At 38.6% G+C, this 26,339-nt stretch overlaps 1 protein-coding gene across 2 annotated transcripts in view; it reads left to right on the plus strand.

Annotated features, from left to right (window-relative positions):
- Positions 1 to 26,339, plus strand: part of LOC121166838 (E3 ubiquitin-protein ligase MARCHF5) — a 39,202-nt gene that overhangs the window by 8,828 nt on the left and 4,035 nt on the right. The window contains exons 1-3 of one of the 2 annotated variants that reach the window (XM_040996138.1): positions 2,233 to 2,319; positions 14,071 to 14,226; positions 20,731 to 20,861. In XM_040996138.1, the coding sequence (XP_040852072.1) occupies positions 14,211 to 14,226; positions 20,731 to 20,861 (147 nt within the window). In that variant the 5' untranslated portion in view covers positions 2,233 to 2,319; positions 14,071 to 14,210. Of the gene's footprint in view, positions 1 to 2,116; positions 2,320 to 14,070; positions 14,227 to 20,730; positions 20,862 to 26,339 lie in introns of those variants that run through there. The other variant, XM_040996137.1, reaches the window with a different exon arrangement.

Consider the following 26,339-nt stretch of genomic DNA (forward strand, 5'->3'; position numbering starts at 1 on the left):
TGCACTCACTTGGGGAATGAATCATTGGACGGAAGATCTTCCTCTCTCTCTCTCCTCTCTGTATATCCGCCTTTCCAATAAAAAAATAATAAAAATAAATCTTTAAAAAAAAAATGCCCACTTCAGTGTCCCCAGATCTTCTTCACCAGGCAATTTGCAGCCACCCCACCTGGGGGTCAGGGTGGTGTGTCTCATCCTAGAGTTTCCCACTCCTGACATATCTTTAAAAACACACAGAGAATAGACAACCATACTGTACACTGGTATAACTAACACAGATTTGGCATTAACCAAGCCCAGGATGCCCACCAGCTATTGGCTGCTTTTCTCCCAGCAGTGTAACACTTGCTGGGTACAAAGCAACCTGGGCAGTTGCCTACAGCTGGAGAAGAATAATGTCTTAAAATTAATCATCTCAATAGGATTTTGTTTTCAAAGTAAGCATCCAGACTTGAGACTTTTAAATGCCAAGCATAGTAAATATAAATGAATAAAAGAACTACTCATACCTGTAATGAAACCAGACTCGCATTGGTCATATCACTATCCTGAAACAGTTTGTCCTACTAGCTCCACCTCCTTTGTAGTTATCAGTGTTTACCTTTTTTGCTGTTATTTTTAACATGGCAAAGAAAAGCACACTCCCATCTGGGGGTTCACTCCCAGAATGCTCACAATGACTGGGACCAGGCCAGGCTCGAATTCTGAGAATTGAGAATTCAATGTGGGTCCCTCCACATAAGTGGCAGGAACTGATTACTTACGCTGTCACTGCTATCTTTGACAATCTTCATTAGTAGGCAGCTGGAATCAGGAGCCAGAAGTGGGCATCAAACCTGGGAAGTCTGATATGTATATTTTATCTGGCTTCAACCACTAGACCAATGCCTAGTCTTTGTGCTTCTTTTTAAAAATATATTCCTTGGGGCTGGCAGCATGGCCTAGCAGCTAACTAAAGTCCTCGCCTTTAATGTGCCAGGATCCCATATTGGCGCTGATTCTAATCCCGGTAGCTCCACTTCCCATCCAGCTCCCTGCCTGTGGCCTGGGAAAGCAGTTGAGGACGGCCCAAAGCCTTGGGACCCTGCACCCGCGTGGGATACCCAAAAGAAGTTCCTGGCTCCTGGCTTTGGATCAGCACAGCACCGGCCATTGCACTCACTTGGGGAGTGAATCATTGGATGGAAGATCTTCCTCTCTGTTTCTTCTGCTCTCTGTATATCTGACTTTCCAATAAATAAATAAATCTTTAAAATAAATAAATAAAAATAAAAATATATTCCTTGTGTTTCCTTATGATCGTACTTTAGCTGAGTTAGAAATGGGTGGGAGTTTTCCCTGAGTTATAAATTGAATGTAACTGTGCGATATCATGTATGTTAGTTCTTTTTTTCTTGAAGTTGAGAGATTAGTGTTGAATTGGATTAGAATGCCAAATTTCACATGATGTGTCTCAGTGCTTACTATTTATCAAAGAATTCACAGCGGCAGCTTGAGGGTTGTCTCTATCCATCCTAGTTCATTGGAGAGGTAAGGAATTGCTAGAAAGTTGGCAGGATTACATTAAAAGCAAAATTCTGAACTACAACATCCTACCGAGGAAGATGAGAGGAAACATTAAAAAGCCACTCTACAAAAAATTCATTGGTATGTTGTCTCCTTTTTTAATGTAGCAGAAGAGGTGCTCTAATATAACATAGGAAGGGGCTGGGCACAGTACCCTGGCAGCTAAAATCCTCACCTTGAACACAGCAGGATCCCATGTGGATGCTGGTTCTAATCCCGGCAGCTCCACTTTCCATCCAGCTCCTTGCATGTGGCCTGGGAAAGCAGTCAAGGATGGCCCAAAGCCTTGGGACCCTGCACCTGTGTGGGTGACCTGGAGGAAGTTCCTGGCTCCTGGCTTCAGATTGGCTCAGCTCCGGCCACTTGGGGAGTGAATCAGCAAATGGAAGATCTTCCTCTCTATCTGACTTTGCAATTAAAGAAAATATATATGTATATATATAAGTATATAAAAATAAATATATATATATATAAACATAGAAGGGTCAGTCCATGATAAAAACATAGAGAATGCTTGGATTGTAAAGATGAGTTTTCTATTAATTTACAGAAGTTGCTGGGTATGTTTTGCCACTGATGAAGATGATAGAACGGCTGAATGGGTGAGACCGTGCAGATGTAGAGGATCTACAAAATGGGTTCACCAGGCTTGTCTGCAGCGCTGGGTGGATGAAAAACAAAGAGGAAACAGCACAGCTAGAGTGGCTTGCCCCCAGTGCAATGCTGAATACTTAATAGTTTTTCCAAAGTTGGGTAAGTTTATTTTAAAATGATCCATCTCTACTTTTTTTGTGATTCTCTTCATTCCATTTTTGTTGTTTCCTCTGTAAACATCAGACTTCAATTTGTTTTGCTAACAGTTTATACAATATCTTTAGTATAGTTCCAGATCCATCCATTTGTACCTTACTATTTCACTTGCTTGAGAGGAGAAAGAACTTGCATATCTTTGTAGCTGTAATGAAGTAACAAAGGTATAATAAAAAGACAATTTAAAGATCCTCGTTCTCTGAAGTCAATTGATGTAAAAGAAAGAAAATAGTAATGTGCTGTTTCAAATGCTTCTCTTGGTGAGAAAGAATAGGGAAATTAAAGACATAAATAAAGTCCAATTTTTGGAATCTAATTTATTTCTTTAGTGAAAACTGCTGTCCTTCTGGGTATTGGAAGGAATAATCAAAGGCTTTTGAGAATGGGGCTAACATGGAAAAGCTGGATAGCAGACTGCTTAAAAAGCTCTAACATGCTAATATTTCTGCCGTTAGAGTCATTCCTTTATGAATTGGTCTCATTCTTCTTGTTTTTTATCCTCTGCTAGTCATTAAGCATTTTTAGTATCACCCCCGGCTATAACCCAGCATATAGAAAGAGAGCTTGAGTTCAGGAAAAGGATGGATTTTGGAGGAGCAGGATTGAAGGAAAATTTGGAAATAGTAATTATATACTTTCTTTTTAATTACATATTGACATCAGGCCCTTTTTTTTTTAATGAAGAAATACAAGTGTGGATAATAAAATGCCTTTTAATATAATATTAATGAGGGCCAAGAGAATTTCTATATTTGTTTTTCTCTAGCGTGAGGCATAGGAAAAATGATAACTTCTTGTAAAAATAGTGTAATAGACAAAGTAATCATCTCATACATTTGGAATTTGTGGATTACGTGATAGGTATTCATGCACACCATGATTACAGTTACATTAAATGCAAATGAATAGTCCAAAATGTTTTATTTTAGGACCAAAACAGTCCTTTATTTAAAAAAATGTAAAATAACTTGAAATCAGGAAAAGCAAGCAGTTATTATTGCATTCTCTGACTACACTGGAATCTGGCTAACTGATGTTGAGGATTAATATTTAACTGGTCCCTTTTCTGCTGCTCATTATGTTAGACAGCCCTGCTTTCAATTATAGATTGTTGGAAGAGCAGTCAATATTTCAGACATTAAAATAATTGGAAATAAAAATTAGTGCAAGAATTCTCACTGAAAACTCAAACATTGGGTTGAAACATATATCACGTTAAGTTTAAAAAAAGTTAAATTTTTCATTTTGAGAGATGACAACAGTCTGTTCTTTTGGCTGAATTAATCTCTATGAGACTTCTTAATCAAATATCTTTGGAAAGAAGCTATCTAGATACTAGTTAAGAGTCAAATTCTGGTTAAACAGTGTTGCAATTTGGTCTTCATATTTCAGTATAGTTAAGTATATATGTATACACATGATATATATTTTATGACACTGAGTTAACATCTTAAAATCATAGAATTGTTTTACTGACATCTATCAGTGTTGTGAAGAAAATGTACATCCTTCATTTGAAATTTTTGTTAGCATCTTTCTCTTTGACAAAATAGAAAATGTATTTGTTCTTTCTTGACATAACATGCTGAAGATGTCTGTTCATGGACTGCATTTTGAATTACATTCAGAATTTCCCATGCAGTCTTTAGCACTTACTTTAAAAACAGAGGGTACATTGTCATGCCAGTTACTGTCTGTCAAAGAAGGGATGTGCAAATTGACTTTGAGTTGTACTCTGACCATAGCTCTGACCATACTTTTGACTCTGAAGTCAAAAGTAATCAATGACTAAAAGAAAAATCTGTCCTTCAAAGCATACTTCCATTGGTAATCAGAATTTAAAATGGCCTGTATTTCTTGATTCACATATTTCAGATGTGTATACTTAAAGTTGATTTCTACAGCCATAAAACAGAATCTTAGGAACATATATCTGTGATGTTGGCTGTTCTTCCTGTCTCATACATATATTACGTATTGTCCAGTAGTGTCATCTGATGATGAAATTTTGTCAGAAGATTGCTTTGTGAATATTGGAGAATATTTGTCATTATTTTTCCAGTTGACAAGATACATCTGTTTTGTTGAAAGAAGCTTGTATTGACTATAGTTTTATCTTTATAATTTTGTTGGCTTTCTTTTTTGTTTTGTTTTTGAGAGCTAGAGACCATTGCTGGTTCACTCCCCAAATCCCCAGCGGGGGAGACAGCTCAAGTAGGTTACGGCTCAAGTAGATGGCTCAAGTGATACCTACTACCCTCATCAGAGACCTGGATTGAGTTACCAGCTCGTGGTTTGACTCAGCCTGGGCATCTGGGGGGTGAGCCAGTGGATGGTAGTATGCTCTCTTTTTTTTTTGTCTCAGCCTCTCAGCATAATTTTTTTCAACAGGATATGAATATGTTAGTGGCTTCTTTGCCCTATTTAATTATGTATTAAAGTGTGAGAAAAACAAGGATGTCTCAAATCGCAAGCTCATCATTTTGAATGCACTAGCCACAGACCATTCTACAGTCTTCACTCTGAGATCATAATATTATCATTTATGGCATTCTGGATTAAAAGTATTTTTTACTTTTTTGGGGAACACTTTTGATCCACTGATTCATTTCCTAAATGTGAGGTTTAACCTATTGTGGTAGTACTAACAAACATACACTTAAGCAAAGTAAAAAACTTACATATTAGCTGAAACAGTGTTCTCTTATTCCTTCCAGAGCGTGAGTCGCTCTTGGGATGTAACAGCAATTAACAATCTCACAGGGCTTCTTTGAAAGTCAAAACTAGTCTTCTGTGTTACCTTTCTTCTCACACTGTCTGTAGAACAATTAATAGATCCTCATGCATCACAGTTGGTCTCCAAATGATGTTTCAGAAACTGTCTAAAAGAAGCGATAAGAGACATTAGAGAAGGGGAAACAGGAAAAAAGTCAGTTCTCTAAGATTATAAATGTGTAGTAGGTACTTTAAAAAGTTCTCAGGGTCAGGTATTTGGTCTAGGGGTTAATACACTGGTTGGGAATACTTCTTATCTGAGTGCCTTATATCAACTCCTGGCTCCACTTTCATTTTTTTTTTTTTCTAGATTCCTGCTAATGTATACCTTGAGAAACAGCAAGTGGTTGGGTCTTTACCACTCCCTTGGGAAATATGGATTGAATTGCCTATTCCCAGCATTTGGGTAGTGAACCAGCAGCTAAGAACCCTTTCTCTTTATTTATGCCTTTTAAATAGATCAATAAATCAAAAATTTAAAAAACATTTTCCTACAGATTGAGCCACTTGCTGGCTTGCTAGCTGGCCAAATCAGGCTCTTAAAATAGGTAATGTTAAGTATATTTTCTTTGTTACAGAGAATTTACTGTGTGCATTTATGAAAAGCTTAGAGGACTCATCAGACTTCCATCTTTCTCTTAATTTATCACTCATCTTAAGGTTTGCTTTTCTTCTCTTTCTCTTTTCCTTTTTTTTACAAATTAGACTAGTTGTAAGTACCTACTTAAAATCTTGCAATCTGGGCCTTGCACAGTAGCCTAGCAGCTAAAGTTCTCATCTTTCATGCACTAGGATCCCATATGGGTACCAGTTCTTATCACTGCAGCTCTGCTTTCCATCCAGCTCCCTATTTGTGGCCTAGGAAATCAGTGGGGGATATCCCAAGGCCTTGGGATCCTGCATCCTCCTGTGGGAGACCCGGAAGAGGCTCCTGGTTTCCTGGCTTTGCATTGGCTATGCTCCTGCCGTTTTGGCCGCTTGGGGAGTAAATCAATCCATGGAAATTCTTCCTCTCTGTCTTGCCTCCTCTCTGTATATCTGACTTTCCAATAAAAATAAAATAAATCTTTAAATATATATATATATAAAAATCTTTTTAAAAAAATCTTACCATCCACAGTATGCCCTGAGGACTAGCAATATCAGTGTAATCTGAAAACTGTTAAGGTTGCAGAACATCAGACCCTCATCACCGCCCCCATTTTTAGTAAATCAGAATTACATTTTGGGCCTGGCACAATGACTCACTCAGTGGCTAAATCCCTGCCTTGTATGTGCCAGGATCCCATATGGACACTGCTTCGTGTCCTGGATGCTCCACTTCCCATCAGCTCCCTGTTTGTGGCCTGGGAAGTCAGAAAGCCAATAAAGGATGGGCCTTAGGACCCTGCATCCATGTGGGAGATCTGGAAGAAACTCCTAGCTTACCAGGAAGATCTTTTCTCTCTGTCTCTCTTTCTCTCTGTAAATCTGCCTTTTCAATAAAAATAAGTCAGTCTTTTAAAATTGCATTTTAATGAAATCATAAGATTTCTTTGTACAATAAATTTGTCTTTTTCTGTACATTACAAAATAAAGAAGCATTGCTTACAGCCAAGCGCCATGACCTAACGGTTTAAGTCCTCACCCTAGATGCACCGGGATCCCATGTGGGCACCTGTTCTAATCCCAGCAGCCCCACTTCCCATCCAGCTCCCTGCTTGTGGCCTGGGAGGACAGTTGAGGACAACCCAAAGGCTTTGGACCCTGCACCCGTGTGGGAGACCCAGAAAAGGATCTGGGCTCCTGGCTTCTCATCCACATAGCACTGGCCGTTGCAGTCAAATAAATAAATCTTTTTTGAAAAAACAAAGAAGCATTGATTGGAAATATGAAATGCCACCTGAAACAAGGTTTGTGATGCCAATAAGAGGAAAGCATTTCTATGAAGTTTGAGCCCTGACAGTAATATTATTTGTGGTTAAGCAGAATCCAGAGAAGACTTCTCTCAAAAGGAGATATTTGGACTCTTGTGCATAGAATTCACTTTAACTTATCCTTTAAATTTCTTTTGCTGCTTTTTCATAATTTTCAAAGTACAAGTATTGTGCTTTTGTTAAATTTATTCTTAAATATTTTTCATTGTGGTGCTTTTGTAACTTGAGTTTTTTATTACAAAGTATCTTGAGTTCAGTTGATTTGTGTCTTGATCTTGTATCCTGTAACCTTTCTGAACTCATCTAAAAATGAGATGTTTTAGTGAATTCCTTTGGATTTTGTGTATATAAAATCATATCTCTGGGTCGGAATAGTTTCATTCTTTTTTTTAATCTGTACTTCATTTTCTTGTCTAACTGCCCTGGATATAACCTCTAGTACAGCGTTAAGTAGAAGCAAAGAAAACAGAAGAAATCTTTGTCTTATTCTTGACCTCAAAAGGGTAATATCAGTTTTTTTCATATGTGTGTTAATTCGGCTTTAGAAATCACCTTTATCAGATCTAAGATGTTCTTGTTGGTTGCTCTTATAATGAAAGGGTATTAGATTTTGTTAAAATGTGTTATATACCCTGGTTTATTTTTTAAGTGTTTTTATGCATTGTGTCATTTATAAATGTGATATATTACACTGATTTTCATATGCTAGACAGACCTTGTTGGGATAAATTCCAGTTGGTCAGAGTGTATGATCTTTTGAAAGTTGCTAGCATTTTGTTGATGACTTTTATGTCCACAATCATGATGGATATTTATTGGGCTGCAGTTTTCTTGTGGTATCTTTGGTTTGGGTACTAGAGTAATAACTTGCCTCATGGGATAAATCGCAAAGTGAAGGCATTCTTTTATATTTTTGGGGAGGTTTTGTGAATGATTGGCATTATTTCTTTAAATGTTTAATAGCAGTGAAGCCATTTGGTCCTGGACTTTTGTTTATGGGAAGCTTTTTGATTACTAACTCAGTCCCATCACTTGTTACAGGTTTATTCAGATCCTCTGTTTCTTCCAGAGTAAAGTCTGTTAGTTTGTATCTTCCTAGAGATTTGTCCATTTCCTTTATGTGATCTAATTTGTTGGTGCTTAATTATTTGTAGCATTCCTTTAAAATCCTATTAATTGTTACAACACTGAAGGTACTGTTTGCTCTTTCATTTGTTTAGTATTTTGAAACTTTTTGCCTTGGTCAGCTTAGCTAAATATTTGACAGTTTTTTCCCCAACAAATGAATCCTTAAGTTTTTGTTTCCAGTACTTTTTTTTTATTACTCTAGTCTGATTTTTTCCCCCCTAATTTTTATTACTTCCCATTACTGCCTGGTTTCAGTTCCCTTTTCCTGGTTTCTCGTGGAGGAAGGTTCAAGTTCTTGATTTGAGATTGATCTCTCTGTTGCTCACTCTCACTAGATTTTTCTTTAAAGAACATTTTTAGGTGTTTGGAGAAACTGAGCATTGACTCTTGTTAACTCTGCTGCCATCACACACCTTCTGTTGTGCCGTAGTTATACCATTTATTACAGTCAAGGAACTTACACTGACATATCATTACCACTCACCTACCACAGTTTAGCATTCATTTTTGACCATGTCCTATTCTACTGTTGTTTTACTCCTAAAAATCCTGTGTTCATCTATCCAGTCTTCTCTCTCCCTCAACCCCTAGCCACAACTTTTTTTTTCCTTTACCACCTCTGTAGTTTGTTTGTTTGTTTTGAGGGGTAGGGTTTTTTTGTTGTTGTTCTAAAAGAATGCCATGTTGTTGAACTCATTCAGTATATTGCTGTTTCAGATTGGTTTCTTTCATTTAATTATCTGCCTCTAAGCTTCCTCCATGTTTTTTTGTGGATTGATAGCTCATGTCATGTTATCTCTAAATAAAACTCCTTACTGAGTGTGGAGATTTATGCATTCACCCACTGAAAGACTCCATGATTGCTTCCAAGTTTGGGTAGTTAAGAATAAAGTTACTCTAAATATCCATATGTATAATTTTACATCGGTATTAGTTTTCAGCTCATTGGAGTAAATGCCAAGAAGCATGATTGTTGAATTATGTAAGTATATTTCATTTTGTAAGAAACCTCAAGAAGCTGGCATTGAGGTGTATCAGGGTGTATCAGGTTAAGGAATTCTGGGCTCCTGGCTTTGGCCTGCCCCAGATCTGGCCATTGCAGCCATTTGGAGAGTGAACCAGCAGATAGAAGATTTCTCCCTTTCTCCCCATCTCTCTCTCTCTAACTCCACCTATCAAATAAAACTGTTAAAAAAGAAAATGAAGGAAACGTCAGGACTGGAGTGGATGTTGTGGCACAGTCAGTTAAGCCATCATCTGAAGTGCTTGCATCCCATATCACAGTGCTTTTTAATTCTAGCTACCCCTCTTCTGATCCAGCTTCCTGCCAATGCACCTGGGAAGGCAGTCAGTGATGGCCTAAGTACTTAGGTCTCTACCATCCTTGTGGGAAATGTAGATGAAGTTCTGGGCTCCTGGTTTTGGCCTAGCTTAGCTGTGACTCTTATAGGCATTTGAAGTGGATGAAGGTATATAGTCTTTCAACAAAAACAAAATTCAAAACTGTCCTAAGCGACTGTACCATAGTCCATTTTGTCTTCCCACATCCATGTCTGCTTTGGTGCTGCCAGTGTTTTCGATTTTGTCCATTCTTACAGGTATGTAGTTTTTTGTTTTTTATTTGCCAGTCCCACGGCATATGGTTAGCATAATTTCATATGCTTTGTTTGCCATCTGAATATACTTGGTAAAGTGCTCAGCTCTTATGCCTATTTTTTTTTAAAAATCAGGATAATGATTTTCTTGCTGTTCATTTTTAATTTTCTTTGGGTATTTTAGACAAGAGTTGTCAGATATGTATTAATACCTTTTCTTTAATTTCTTAGTTTGTCTTCCCATACTTTGATCTTTCTTCCTTTTTATTACAGTCATTTACAACTCTTAAATTTTCCTCTCAAAACTGTGTTAGCTGTATCTTAGATACTTTACTGTGTTTTCATTCATTTCAGAATATTTTCTAGTTTACTCTTTGATTCACTGGTTATTTATTTTTCATGAATTTATAAATTTCCAAATGGTGTTTTGTTGCTGATTTCTAATTTAATTTCAGTGTGGTCAGAAAGTATACTTTGCCCAACTTCTTAAATACATTGTGATATGTTTTATGGATTGACATATGGCATGTCCTGGAAAGAAGACTGCATTTTGTTATTAGATGGAGTATTGTTTAGATGTCTGTCTAATTCACAGTGCTTTTCAAGTCTTCTATTTCCTTGATGATCTTTTACCTTGCCATTATTGAAGATGGGCCATGAAAGCATTCAGCTGTTGTCGAATTGTCTTTCTCCATTTGGGTACATTTTGCTTCATTTATTCTGCAGCTTCTTTGGGAGCTTGTATATTTATGATTCTTGTATCTTCTTAGAAATGGATTTTCCCTTTATCCATTATAAAATACCCTTGCTGTTTCTTGTAAAAAGGGAAAAAAAATCAGTGTTAAAGCCTATTTTGATTGATTTTTAGCATACTTTCCTGTGTCTTTGATGAGTAGTAAATCCTTAGATTGCTATGAAATTAGAAAAAATTTTACAGTTTTGTTCTTTTTCTGTTGTTCCCAGAAACAATAGTTGAAGCTGCTTGTATAAAAGTTGAATAACCATCCCCCAAAATTGGTTGTCAAATGTTAAGCGGGAGTGATTTTACACTTTTGCTTGATCCCCCCCCCCCCCAAAGTACTGGTTATATCATAAAAAGGCTGTATTGTTTTCCTCTAACTACTTGACATTCATCACCCATGAATTCAGCTAACAAGCTGAATTCCACCTGCTGTCATGAAGTTTCATGACATGTCTTACCACGTTTCAAATATTCATTTAAGAATTCAAGTATCACTTCATATTTATAAGTTTCTAGTAATACCTAAACTCAACCTCAGAAATTTGTCTTACTTTGCTTTCGGTCCAAGTTTATATTATATGGTCAAAAAAAAAAAAAAAGAAAAATTTCAGCCTGGGCCTGGCACAGTGGTTCAATTGACTAATTTTCCCCCTTCAAGCATCAGGATCCCATGTGAACACTGATTCCTGTCCTGGCTGCTACACTTCTCATCCAGCTCCCTGCTTGTAGCCTGGGAAAGCAGTGCAGGATGGCCCAAAGCCTTGGGACCATGCACCCATGTTGAAGACCCGAAAGAGTCTCCTGGCTCCTGGCTTGGAAAAACTCAACACTAGCCATTGCAGCCACTTGCAGATTCAACCAGTGGAGAGATCTTTCTGTCTCTCCTCCTTTCTATATATCTGCCTTTCCAATAAAAAAATAAGTCTTTTTAAAAAAAATTTCCACCTAAAGCTATTCCATAGTGGTTCAATTTTGCATACTCTTTGTTGTTCAAAGCTCATAGTTAAGAAAACTCAGTAGCTCTTTAGAATCCATATATATCCCTATTATGTGGCAGATTACTAAAGTGACTTCAAAAGAAGGATTCCATGTGTGCTCTAATGGATTACATCTGGTCTTGCTCCTTAAGAATGAAAACTAGATTTTGTTTTAAGATGTTTCATCAGTGTGAGGCTTTCTGGGTATATACATATGTACATATGGATAGCTGAATTATATGTTACAGTAAAATTTTCAGAAACTTTAATAAAATGTAATTGCATATTGCAGAATATTAATTCTAATTCTGTCTCTTCAGATTTCTTGACCCATGAATTTCTCTTCTACTCCTTGTACTAGATCTGAAAGGAAAAAACAAATATCCTGTATTTCTTTCCAGAGAATTTCCTGAAGCTGTCTTTTTTTATTCCAGGGCCTTAAATAATATTTTTTTCTTCAAGCATCTCTTGTCGGTATACCGCTACTGCATAATTTTGTCATGCTTAATTTGTCCATAGTTGGGTATCCATATAATTTAGAAGTGAAAGAAATAATAGCTCTTCATATAAATTTGGATATAGATAATACTCTCTCTCTCTCTACTACACAAGTAGAAAGTGACGGTAATTTTCCAAAATTCACACAGCAAAGTCTACTTGCCCAACTTTTTTTTTTTTTGCCTAACTTCTTTTATTGTCTCCTAAAAGAGTTTAATAGCCAAGCTTCTCATATACCCTAAATGGAAAATGTAAATTAAATGTCCAGTTGACTTCCTCAGGCTATATGGTTACTGGAATTTTCATAGTCTTTTGTTATTTTACAAAATATAGTTTTTCTTAATAAAAATGATTCAATGGAAAAATTTTAGGTATGGGTATGATTTAAAAGATAGTATATGATTACCTGGCATACATGTAGAATGAGTATAAATAGTGCTACAAACTGTTTTTAACATTATTAATAAAGAAGGGCAGTGGTTATTTTTTTCACCTTAAAAAAACGTTTAAGCCAAAATTTATTCACTTGAAAGGCAGGAAGAGATGGAGATCTTCTATCAACTGTCAACAGTTTTTCACCTCCAGATAGAAATGTCTTCTCAGAATGCCCTGTTTGAGTTTATATGAATTCCCTTGTTTTTTCAGCTCTATTAAGAATTGGTCACCCTGTTCACATCAGAGTTGTCAAGTCCTGATGAAGATTCAGCGTTTTGTTTTGTTTTTCAGTTTTCGGTTTTTGAGTTTTTTTAAGTATTTAAAACTTTGAATATTCTTGTCCTTCTGTAATACTTATTCAAGTTTCTTAACATTTTTTAAAAGACTTATTTATTTTTATTAGAAAGGCAGAAAGACAGAGAGGAAGGTCACCTGTCCGTTGATTCACTCCCCAAGCGGCCTCAATGGCAGAAGCTGAGCCAATCTGAAGCCAGGAGTCTGGACCCTCTTCTGGGTCTCCCAAGAAGGTGCAGGGTCCCAAGGCTTTGGTCCATCCTCAACTGCTGTCCCAGGACACAAGCAGGGAGCTGGATTGGAAGCAGAGCCACAGGCAAGATGAGGACTTTAACCGCTACACTACCACAGTGGATCCAAGTTTCTTAACATTTTATCTGTATAGTTCATACTGTAATAGCATAGGTTTGTTACTTTTAAAGTTTTTTAGTTATTTAATACATATTTATTCTTTGGCCCTAACTAGATCATAGGCTCCTGGGAGGTAACAGCTTACATTTTAGCACATAGTAAAATGTTTGGTATACAGTAGATGCCTCATAAGTACCTTACAACACAGAAGTATTCTGCAGGCTGTTTTCTTATAAGGACAAGTAAGTTTTCTCTGGCACAAACTGTAATTTTTAAAGAACTACTATGTTACTCTTTAGTTATCAATCTTAATGTGATATATACCATGTATGTATAGATAGATACCCATCATCTTTAATTCTTCAGGGCTGAGATTTTAAAGTCAGCTGTTATTAATTGGGTCATCTTAAACAAAATGTCAAAGAACATAGCCCTTTTTATAATCTTGATGACTAAGCAACATACATCCTGAGTTTGTAGGATATTTGTTCTCACATAAAGAAGGTGAAACCTAAACCTGCAAACAGAAAATCAAGATGAAAATAATTACATAGACTCATTCGAGGCTCTTAGACCTAACCTCCAAAGCCTAATCTTCCGACAGTACTGAATGATGGAGTTGAAAACTCCCCACTGTTCCACTAGGAAGCCTGCATACTCTTCACTGTTAATGAAGTTGGTTTTTACTGTATAGTTCATGTCTTCAACAAGGTCCACATGTGTTGACTTGGAACCATGTAATTATTACCTTTTCTTTTTTTTTTTTTAAGTCCATTTTAACAACAGAGGGAGTTAAGTGCTTGCCAGAGTGCTATGACTAGGTCCTGGACCATTATCTTTCAGTGCCTGGTGCAATAGGCTGAAGTGCATACTGACAAGTACCATGTGCTGAGAGAGCTGTGGCCTAGAGTCCTTGCGAGTAATGCTGCTCCTTCTCAGAAAGCATTTTTTAAAGCACCTATCTGTACATGGTTCTATCCTAGGCACCGTACAAAACAAGTTAAACAGACATGGTCCCTGCCCCTTGGGAGTTTTCAGTCTAAGATGATGCTGATATGGACAGACATAAAGGATATTGAGACAACTGAACAAACACTGAACAAGAACATAAAGTACTAACATTATGCACAAGCAAAGGGGTAAGTGCATTTTGGGGTAGTATGTGAAGGAAGCCTCATGGGCCATGGACAGGGTGGGATAGAGAAACTAGTTAACCTCTGTTGAGTTAGGTTAATTTTCCCTGGGGAGTTAGCTGAGTTTTCACAGACTGAAGAAAAGGTCAGGACATTTGAGATAATGTGTATCAAAAAAATATGCAGCAAGGACTGAGTCTGGACCTATGTTGTTGAAGCCTCAGGAGCTTCAAGATCTGCAGTTCCAGACTGCTCTCAAGGTGGGGTTGTTTTTTCAGCTTAGAAGTTGGGTTTTTATCATTACCAATTCAATGCAAAGCAAAAGGCAAATGTAGCAACTGGATTGGTTTCTGCAAGCAGCCTAATTTGCTTGTTAAATATTTTATAAATTAATCTATAATTAATCTATAATCTGTATCTAACAATAAAAGCCTTAACAATTTATGCAGATGCTGTATTCTAAGGAATTTATTTGAGGTTGTGTGAGGAACTTGTATATGTTCATTACATCATTATTACTGTTAGATACTTTAGCACACTGATTTTAGGCTTTTAAGGATATCTTTCACTTGGGAATTAGGTCCTTATGTTTCTGGATAGTACTGTGAGCATTGCTAACAGGTATTTAACATGAAATATTGCGTACTTGCCCTTCAGTCCCTGATTTATTTAAATTCTGCAGCATGCTTTTAGTAGCCATGGATTCATAGGCTTGACTTTGATTCACAGCAGTAGGAGATTATATTTTTGGTGTCTGCCAAATAAAACTATTTATTATTCAGTAGACATCGACCTAGGAGTTTCAAATAAATTTCAGCTTGCTTTCTGATGTCATTCCAATCTGAAATGTGAAGTTCTGAATTTACTCATGATATTAGGGTATACATTTTCTCTCTAAAAAGCTCTCTTGGGCCTGGTGCGATAGCGTAGTAGTTGAAGTCCTCGCCTTCCAAGCACCGGGATCCCACATCGTTGCTGGTTCTAATCCCGGCAGCCCAGCTCCCTGCTTGTGGCCTGGGAAAGCAGTCAAGGATGGCCCAAAGCCTTGGGACCCTGCACCCATGTGGGAGACCCGGAAGAGCTCCTGGCTTCGGATTGGCTCAGCTCTAGCAGTTGTGGTCACTTGGGGAGTGAATCATCGGATGGAAGATCTTCCTCTCTGTCTCTCCTCCTCTGTATATCTACCTTTCCAATAAAAATAAATAAATCTTTAAAAAAAAAACTCCCTTGTGCCAAGAATTTACAGTAGACATCCATTTAATTGCAACCTTCCATAGTGTTCTTGAATTTATTGGATTTTCAAGACATAAAACTTCTTCAGTTAGAATCCATTGTGTAAATGCAATACTTTTCAAAACTTAATAACTCCTACTAAGGCATTAAAAATTCAGTAATGTCTTTTTTAAAATTTAAATTTTTAATGCCCTTACATAGTTAACTTGTGGTACAGATTTTTCATACTTTTTCCTCTCGCTAGAATTGAGTTTTTCCAAGAGTCACAGTCTTAGCTTTCCCCCACTTTCCAGAATGCTTTTTGCTGTAACACATTAAAAAGAATCCAGTTGATTTTTTTCTTGTGCTACAGAATTCATAGCCAATGATTTTGGAGAAAAACCGACACATGTTAGAACCTTCTTGAGATTTTCCCAGGAAAAAACAATTTAAAAATCTCTGCCGTTCATGATAAACAAAAATAGTAATGATGGGTTATTCTAATTAATGAGTTAGGTCTTCAGGCCCTGAGTGATAGCCTAGTGACTAAATCCTTTCTTATATCCAGGATCCCATATGGATGCCAGTTTGTATCCCTGCTGCTCCACTTCCCATCCAGCTCCCTGCTTGTGGTCTGGAAAAGCAGTGGAGGATGGCCCAAAGCCTTGGAACCCTGAACCTGTGTGGGAGACCTGGAAGAAGCACCTGGCTCCTGGCTTTGGATTGGCTCAGCTCCAGCCATTATGGCCACTTGGGGAGTGAACCAGTGGATAGATCTTTCTCTCTGTGTATCTGCCTTTCCAATTAAGTAAAATAAAAGAATAAAACAATATATTTAGATGTTCATATAAATATTAGCAATTACTGCTTCATTCCAGTAGTAATTAATTCCAAGTACTAGAAGCACCTTCCCAACAAAGAATTCAATTTAATAAATACTTGAGAGAGTCACAGGAACACAGACTTTTTCTATAAATAACCAGATGATGAATATCTTAAAAGACTTTGTTATGTGAACTTCTTCCAATACAACTTAATAAAAACAAGCATCTAGATGGATTTGGCTCACAGGGCATAGTTTTCCAATTTTTAGAAGTAGAAACAGAATTAATAAGTAAATTTGGGAGTGTGTTAGTGGTTAAAAAGGGAAGGGAAGTGGAAAGTAATGCAAACATTTGACTCAGCAGTTAAAACACTACATCCTAGGGCCCAGCGGCATAGCCTAGCGGCTAAAGTCCTTACCTTGAATGCGCCGGGATCCCATATGGGTGCGGTCACTTAGGGTGTGAATCATCGACGGAAGATCTTCCTCTCTGTCTCTTCTCCTCTCAGTATATCTGACTTTGTAATAAAAATAAATTTTTTTTTTAAAAAAAGATACTACATCCTACATCAGCATTCTTGGCTCTGATTCTGGCTTCCCCAGTGCACACCCCGTTTTTCTCCTGTGTCAGTGGAGGGTGAGGCAGCAGTGATGGCTCAAGTAGCCAAGTCCTTGCCATTCACCATGATTGACCTCTCAATTTTGTCCAGGCCATTTTGAGTATTTCAGTAGTGTGCCAGCAGATGGAGGTGTTCTCTGGCTCTCTGCCTCTCCTCTCCTCTCTCATTCTGATTCTCTGCTTCTTGAATTAACAAAACAAGAATTAAAAAAAAAAAAAAAAAGGAGAAGCCAGTAAGAGAAACTGAAAAATGAACAGTAAACAAGGGGAAAATTTAAAAATAATAATAATAAACCAGGAGATATTGATGTTGTACTTTGACATATACGGGGAAGGCAGGGGATTGTTTGTGTCAAGAGGTTGTTGATAAGCCATGGAGTTTGAAATTAGACTGTTGGCTTTCACTGTGTGGAGACTGTCAGTAACCTCAATTTGCAGTGTGTTGATGGAATAGATTCCAGAGTAAACTAAAGGAGGAAGATACAGGCAGGTCTTTCAAAAAAGTTATTGCAAGGGGAGCAGAGAAATGGAATAGAGAGGCAACCAGGATCCACAGAGAAGAAGCAATGTTAACACTTGATGAGAATAAATCTGTTCAAAGTAGGGAGGAGATATAGTAACATAGATAGAATTGCTAGAGCTGAGGCCTTGCATTGGTAAGGAGAAGGGATCTTTTGTACAGATTTGACTTCAAATGGATGGAATATGTAGTTGGATAGATGTGCTGGAAAGAATCTGTGCATGTTTTCTTATGTCTTTACTTTGTTTGCATAGATGACAGGGATGCATGCTCATATGGCCTTCCAATTAGGGTAGTGAGGACCAGGCACGGAGCAGGGTGGTTGGGCGAATGTTTGTTTTTCCCCTGTGTCAGTGGAGGGTGAAGAAGCCACTCCTTGCTGTCAGATCATACCAGTACCCGGGGAAGAGGGATGAGGGACAGTCGCCTGATGACACCCTAGAGATTCTGATATGGGTAATAGTGTACTGATACTGAGCGTGTCATTTGAGTGGTATTGATAGCTCTGAGGTGTTGGTTTTGTTGCACCAGGGTTGAGAAAATTTTTCCAAGATCCATTGGCTGACCAAATCCACCTTAGTGCAGCCACAGACCTGGGAACATCTTGCAAAGCTTGGCCAGGAGAATTGTCCAACCTCTTCTGTTTCCCATCCTCTGACAAGGCACTTGACGTTCCCTGCTGGCCTAGATGAGCTGGTTGTCATGTCCCCTTTGTGCACCTGGACATGCTGTCCACTGCATAGGCATCAGCAGCTGAGGAGGCCCAGTCTCAGTACATCTAATTCAAGGCTGGACTACATGTGGCCAGTGATTTTCCCTGTGGTCAGAGCCTGAGTTCAGTACTCTACTCAGAGAATCCCCCAAGAAACCTTGCCTGGGGTGATCTCAGACTTGACGCTTTTGGTTCAATCTGTGACCTGTAGCAGCCAGTGCACCTACCCGTGTATGCAAGCTGCCTGGTCAATTTCACCCTCAAACCCATATCTTGTGCTTCCCATTGTGAACTGTAGCCTAGTAGGGGAGTTTCCCATGTTCCCCTACCAGGCTGGCTCCTGGCCCCAGATGCCATACATGCCAGGGGGCAGTGACCCATCTTGGCATGGTCTGCCCTCAGTCTCAGCCTCTGCGTGTGCTGGCAAGTGCCACAGCTTGGCCCCACCTGGTCTTCTCCTAGCCTCCACTCCTATGAGTGTTGGGTGGATTCACTCTGGCTGGATCCATTACCAACCCCAGCTCTCCTCACAAACCCACAGAGGCAAGCCCACAAGTCCCCTACAGAATCTGCCCCCTAAACTGGTTCTCTTGCACTATGGTGGATGCTGTGCCCAGCCTGACATGGTCCACCCCCTGCTCCAACCCCTGTGGGCAGGTACTGTAGTACTGCTCCCATTCCAGTACCTTCTCCAAGCCATCTGCAGCACCCTGTCTGGGGGCCAGGATGGTATGTTCCAGCCTGGTGTTCCCTGCCTTCCCCACATATCTTTAAACATTAAAAATAAATAAATAAAAAGGCAACTATACTGGTATAGTTAACACAAATTTAGCATTAACCAGGCCCAGAATGCCCACCAGCTACTGGCTTTTTTCTCCCAGCAGTGTAACACTTCCTTGGGTACAAGGCAACCTAGGCAGTTGCCTGCAACTGAGGAGTCTTCGGTTTTCTCAGATGATTTTAATGGAGAATATTTCTAGGCTTTCCTTATTCATACTCACAGACCTTAACTTCTACTTCCAGCATTTGAGGGTTCTTTCATGATTGACTATGGTAACTTCTACTGTGCCTTCTGGGGGAGTTATGAAAATGAACCCAGCAAAACTGTGAATTTTGAGAATTGCACCCTTACATGAGATTAAATAAATATGCCTGTGGCATATCACTTGGTATCATGTAAACACTCAAGAAATGAAAACTTGTATTAAATGATAAGAGAGGCAACATGAACTCAGACTTGTTTCATTATTGATCCCAAAAGATACTTTTAGTTGCAAATGTTCTGTAGGATAGAACTTACAATATACTACATTTAAACCACAGGTCCTTCAACATCTCCTTTAATATTCCCTCTAGTTTATTATATAGTCTCCCTACACAGTGACAAGTGATATTTCTGCTTCAAGCCATCTTCAGGGAATCTTGATTGAGTCTCTGCAGAATACTTGTTTTTATACATGATTCATTATTTTATCATCAGATTGCCATGTTCTTTTTACAGTGGAAATAAGCTGTTTTGTATATAGTATTCTCTTTTAGAATAACTCAGAAAGTAGGTAATTCTTAAACATTCTAAGAAAATGTCTCACATAATCATATGTATAGACTCTTCAGAAGTTTACTGAAATATTTCATATTCTTTTGGTTTCGCAGTTCTTTGACTTCAAATTTTTATTTTTTTTTTGGCTGTTTGTTTGTTTTTATTTTTGATAAACGGAGCGTTTTCATTGCTTCACTGCTAGTTCACTCCCAGGATGACTATAACATGGGGAGCCAGGAACTCAATCTGGGTCTCTCACCTAAGTGGCAAAACCCAACCACTTAAGTTTTCACCACCACCTCCAAGCTCTGTATTGGCAGGAAGCTAGAACCAGGACCCAGAAGCAGGAGTTAAACCCAAGTTCCAGTGTGGGATATAGGCCCTGTGTTACATTCTCACTGCTACGCCAAATACCCACCCCTGATCTTGCAAAATTAAAAGGGGCTTTAATGGTAATTAGTAGAATCCCTTCAAATTTAGTTGTTCCAGAAGGAAATAATAGCCTAATTTCATAATTGGCACATACAAATTCTAGAGTGCCATAAAAACTGGTGTCATAAAATGAAGATTGCTAAGGAATAATATCCAACTAAATATAGCACATTGAAATAAATAAGATATTTACTTTGTAAGTAAGAAAATAGCCTTGATTATCTTTACATACTGTACAATGCATGAAGTCAGAGAAGTGATATTCCAATTACTGAGTACAGAATAATTTAATCATTGCTAGTAACTGCAAAGAGCTAAGGGAAATGGCCTTTTGATTCTACAATAGGTGGAACTGAGAGAACTATTTCCTTTATAAGCAGTAGCTATATTTGGGGATCTGACTTTTTATTCAATAACACAGATGAAAATTTGAAGAGGATATTTCTTTGAATTTAAGAAGTAATAATTAGGCTGTTCGTGCAAATGACAGAAATTCTAACCTGTTTAAATCTGGGTTCTTAGCAATTTTATAACAATTATTTCTAAAACATTAGAATATCCAACTTCATAAATGTATTTTAGGTTTTTAGAAAATATTGCCCAAGTCATTTCACCAACGATTGTATTGAACTTTGTTTTCTTTGTATTGTAGGTCCAGTTGTTTACGTCTTGGATCTTGCAGATAGACTGATCTCAAAAGCTTGTCCATTTGCTGCAGCGGGAATAATGGTTGGCTCTATCTATTGGACAGCTGTGACTTATGGAGCAGTGACAGTGATGCAGGTTCACTATTTTACTCTATTCAGTGATAACTACTGTGTAAAGATCTAAAATTCTTGTTAGGATATTTTAAAGTTATTTTGAATAACAACACTCTTGTAACGTGAAAGTAAGAAAACATAAACATCTAGCAAAACGTCTTCCTACTCCTGGGCTTCATTTGCCCCTCTCCTCCCTAGCTAGCCACTGTTTTTGTTTCCACATATATATGAATTGGCTAGCTAGGGAGGAAATATATATATTTCCACACTTCTTTTATATGTATTTGAGAGAAAAATAAACGCCTTTCTCTACATTTTTTACTAAAAGAAAGCTTATTTTAGCCACATCTCTTTATTTTTTCATGGTGAACCTTAGAAAACTTTTCATATATATTATTAAATAAAAATCTCTATGGTATTCTTACAAAATTACAGTTTAACTAATCTGTCTCTTATTGGTGACAGTTAGTTGCTTCCAGTCTTTTGTTATTTTAACAATGCCACCACCAGTGATGAATATCAGACTTAAATTTCAATACTTCACACCAGACCCTTTACTATTCTCTTTCTTCCTAAAGATTTCCTGTGGTCATCTCTGTTGTTTCATGTTCAGATCTTTCTCTGCTCTTTGAAATCCAGCCCTGCTGGATCATTCTCCTTAAGTAATCTCTTATGATTCCACACTCACCATTATTGAAATCAAAACTTTTTCTCTTCCATTTACAACCTAGACCTGTGCCCCATCATCATAATTTCTCTAAGTTTTGATTACTACTTGTTCTCCCATCTGCTCAGTTTACATCCTACAGTCTTGGGGCTCCCTTTGATACTTGCTATGTCCTAGCCCAACACTGGCCAAGTCCAAGTATTTTTATCATATTGATGGTGTCTTGAATCTGGGCTTCCTTTCCAGTCTTTAGCACCTGGCTTCTTGTCATTGTCTGCCATACCCAGGTGGATAAAGGATCCTCTTGGTTGCTATTCTTACTTCATTCTTTTCTGTCAATCCTTCTTCCCAAATGAATCATTCTAAAATAATTCCATCAACATCTTACTTTCCATCTTCCTATGTTATTCTATTATCTTAAGTATTGCTTTTTAAGAGCAGCAGAATGATTAAGTGTTTTGTAAGTAGCTCAGATTTGCCACACACTTGTATTTGCTTTTTAAAAATGTAAATTAGAACACAGCAGGTTGAGCCACCACAGGCTGTTACACCAACATCCCATTTGGATGCTGGTTTGTGTTCCAGCCACTCCATTTTTGCTCCAGCTCCCTGCTCATGGCTTCGGAAAAGCAGCAGCAAATAGCCCAGTGTGGAGGGCTCTGGCCCCCTTGTGGAAGACCGCAATGCTCCTGGTTCCTAACTTCAGCTCAGCCTGTCGGGGGGTTGAAGCAGCAGATGGAAGATCTTTCTATCTCTAATTTGGACTTTCAAATAAAGTTGATTAAAATGAAGATATCTATACATATGTGAGAGTGCACAGAAGAAAATGGGATAGAAGGAGTTACATCTAATATTCTAGACACTGCATTATAATATCTGTGCCAGGATCCATAGTGAGCAGCTTTTATAGTTGCTTTGCTGCATTGATAGTCATGGTGAGACAAAGTATTGTGAGATTTCTTCATAAAATATTGATGACACCAAAAGAGTAAGGAAACCATCACTAAGCTGAGTCCCAAGTATAAAACACTGATCATCAGTATAGTGAAAAAAGGTTAAAAACCACCTACTTTTTTAGATTCCATTTCCTTAGCCTGATTTAATATGTAGAGTACCACCACCATCCAACTTCAGTTCAGGCTTGCACTGTTTGTTTTAGTGCTTATTAGAAAAGTGACGGGGAATTACAGACCCATCTGGTCTGCTGGTGAGAATCAAGCAAGGAAAGACAAGGAAGAAAAATGTTTCCTTCCTATGTCTGTGGCAGGATGGTGCACCATTCCTTGCAGTCAGACTACACTGGTGCTAGGAGATGGAGCTATTCCATTGATGCTGCCTCAGGAATCCCTAAGGGATCCCAGGAAGGGAAAGAATGCCCTACGGCTGTTACTTGAGTGGCAGGTCGGTGAGACTGACAACTTTGAGCTTGTGACCCTAAGCTTGCTGCTTTCTTATTCCCAATTCAATCCTCACGAATGGGTCCCCATCACTAGTCAGAAGAGACCTTCCCTTCAGTGGCTACGGCCTTGTCCCCGGTGTCATTAAGATAACAAATTCCATCTGTCTTTACACAGGCTCTTCATTGTTCTCTCTGTATCAAATTGTAAGGCCTGTTGGTTGTCCATGCCTATTTCAGAATGTTCACAGACTTAGGTGCTTGCTGTAGAACTTGGCCTGAAATGTCATTCAGCTGCTTTTCTGTCCACTCTTTGAAGAGGCACTTCAGTTCTTCTGTTGACTTAAAAGAACTGGCTGTCTTTTGTGTGTATCTGGGTGTTTTTCGTCCTTGCATGGAAGTCAGCAACAGAGATGGCCCAGTCCTGCAGCTAAGGCCAGACTACATGTCTATGAGGTGTTCCCTGAGATCAGGCATCCTGTCCTTCTGAGGCATTCATACAATTCAGGGAGTGTGAAGAGAGACTCCACAAACAAGATTTTAAATTAGAAAAAGTGAAAGATAATTCAAACTTTGGGGCTTTTTGACTTAAGGATTTTATTATTTTAAAGAGTTAAAGAGAGGGAGAGACAGAGCATAATGGGATATGTTCCTATTTACAGTCTTCACTCCCCACATGGCTACAATGGCCAGGGCTGGGCCAGGCTGAAGCCTGGAGCCTGGAGCTTCATTCTGAGCCCAAGCACTTGACCTATCTTCCACTGCTTTTCCAGGTATATTAGCAGGGAGCTGGATTCGAAGTGGAGCAGCTGGCACTCAAAATGGTGTCCATATGGGATGCTGGTGTTGTGGGTGGCAACTTTTCCAGCTGTGACACAATGCTGACCCCAATTCAGAGTTTCAAGAAAAGTAAACCTAGGCTGGCCCCTGAAATAAATAATTTGGATTGATAAAATGGAAGTGGTGTGTAAGCAAGCAAAGTTACAAATAATGTGGCATCATTTAGCAATAATCTTCACATATACTGTCTGACTAGAAAACATCTTTGATCTTTTTAACCCATAACTGAGGAGGACTGGCTGTGACAACAGTTAATTGTAGTATGATTATGAAGTGTGTTAGTAAAATAACTTATACTGTCTAAGCAGATATGTTGGGGAATAAGCCCCACTGAATCCTGAGTAGTGTTTAGGATCTGCTTTTCAAAATTTGGCTCCTTCTTCACCTTTTCTTCTCTGAATGCTCTGGAAGTTGGATAAATTAGATCCAGGAATCAGATCACTATTCTTTTCCCATTTGCCTTCATCCTCTCCATGAGCCAGCTCAAGCTCACCTGTTGGGGCGGAGCAGTGGAGGGAGCATGTTTGAATCTGACCTTCTGATTGAATCTCTATTGTGATTACACATGACAGTCATCTTCCCCACCCCCACCCAGGACCTGGCTGGACATCTTTTAAGTATTGATGCATTTAATCTTCATTACAAATTTTGTGGAATAAATTTTATTACTTACTCCTGTGCCATACAACAAGGAAGAAGCATTACAATTCCTGTGTTAATCTAGGGCTCCTTAACTGAAGCCTGGTCTGGAGGCAGATGGAACATTTAATCCTGGAACAGTGGGACTTAAATATTCAGCCTAGTTCCCGTTCTTGTCTCTAAAGTGAAGACAACCCACTCTTAATTATAGTGTTTAAGTATCCTTAATTCTGAATGGGAAAACTTGTTGGTTCATCACTATTCCATGAAAGTAGGGTTCTGGGGTGGGCATTTGGCACAGTAATTCAGACTCCACTTGGAACACTTGATGCATAGGTTCAAATTCCAACTCCATCTTCATTCTAACTTCCTGCTAATCTGTACAGAGAGGCAGCAGGTAAGGTTCAAGTACATGGACCTCTAATGCTCTCATAGGGCACACAGATCAAGTCACAGGCTCCTGGCTTCAGCCTGGGAAAACCCTGACTATTACAGGTATTTAGGGAGTGAGCCAACAGATCTCTGTCTCCCTTTGCAATAAATTAAAAAAAGAAAAAGTCAGAGTCAGTGCATTGACACACACATAGGCTAATGCCTGCAACACTGACATCCCATATGAGCACTGTTTCAAGTCCCACCTGCTCCACATCCCATCCCTCCCCCTCCTAATGCCCCCGGGGAAAGCAGTGGAACAGGACCCAGGTCCGTAGGAGGGATCTGAAGAAGCTCCTGTCTTAGCCCAGGATTTATTTATTCCAAAGGCATAGTTGGGGTTAGGGAGAACAGGAAGACTGAGCTCTTCATCTGGTGGTTCACTCCCCAAATGTCTGCCCCAGTCAGAGCTGGACCAGTCTAAAACTAGGACTCAGATGGCACCATAACCCATCCCACTACAATGCCAGCTTAGCTAATTTTGAAAAAAAAAAAGAGAGTTCCAAATAAGTAGTATTTTACAGTTAATTAAATTTTAGCCTTTCAGCATCAACAAACTGCAACCTATGTGAATATGAAGATCCAGCTTTTAGTTCTTCAGTAAGGCTGGGCATTGGGGAGTGGGACAAGCATATTGCTGTAAGCCTATTAGACATCATGGATAGTAAGATCTTCAAGAAGCTTTTCTGTATTTTGTAAATCTTACCCCAGAATTGAAGTTTTTAAGATTAATTTATTTTTATTGGAAAGGCAGCTCTACAGAGAGGAGAGACGGGTCTGCTAGTTCACTCCCCAATGGCCATAACAGCCAGAGCTGAGCTGATCCGAAGCCAGGAGCCAAGAGCTTCTTCCAGGTCTCCCATATGGGAGCAAGGTCCCAAGGCTTTGGGCCACCCTCCACTGTTTCCCAGGTCACAAGCAGGGAGCTGGAAGGGAAGTGGAACGGCCGGGATATGAACCAGCTCCCATATGGGATCCTGTCATTTACAAGGTAGAGGATTAGCCAATTAAACCATCCTACCAGGCCCCCAGAATTGAAGTTTTAAAATAATTTGGTTTTGAAGCATGAAACCTGGCTGTTCCTGATAATACTGGGGGCTCACTGACTTTGTGTAGACCATCATTACGGCTGACCCATTATTGTCTGCACTTTATTTCAGGGGTACAGGGCCCCATCTTCGCTCATCCTTTATCCTATTCCCTTTAATTTCCTCTGGGTTACAAGGTTCTCACTACCGTGATGCACAAATTTCCCCTTGCCATAGTCCATACCTATTCACACTGCTTTATATTTCTAGATCAAAAAAGGAGAGATTTTCTTCCAAGTGCCTGAAATTTAATTGATACTGCTGTGAGAAAATTTAATCACATTTAGTTGTAATTTTAAAGTAGTCATTATGTGGAAAATAAAAATACAAAAATGGAATGTCCCATAAGAGCATTATGGATAAAACAGTCCCTAAGCTATAATCCACTTTTGCCAAATTGTGGAATTAGAGCTCTTGAAATATTATGATATAGGCCTT

The sequence above is a fragment of the Ochotona curzoniae genome, unplaced genomic scaffold (assembly GCF_017591425.1).
Source record: "Ochotona curzoniae isolate NIBS_2020 unplaced genomic scaffold, NIBS_Ocur_1.0 patch250, whole genome shotgun sequence".
NCBI lineage: Eukaryota > Metazoa > Chordata > Mammalia > Lagomorpha > Ochotonidae > Ochotona > Ochotona curzoniae.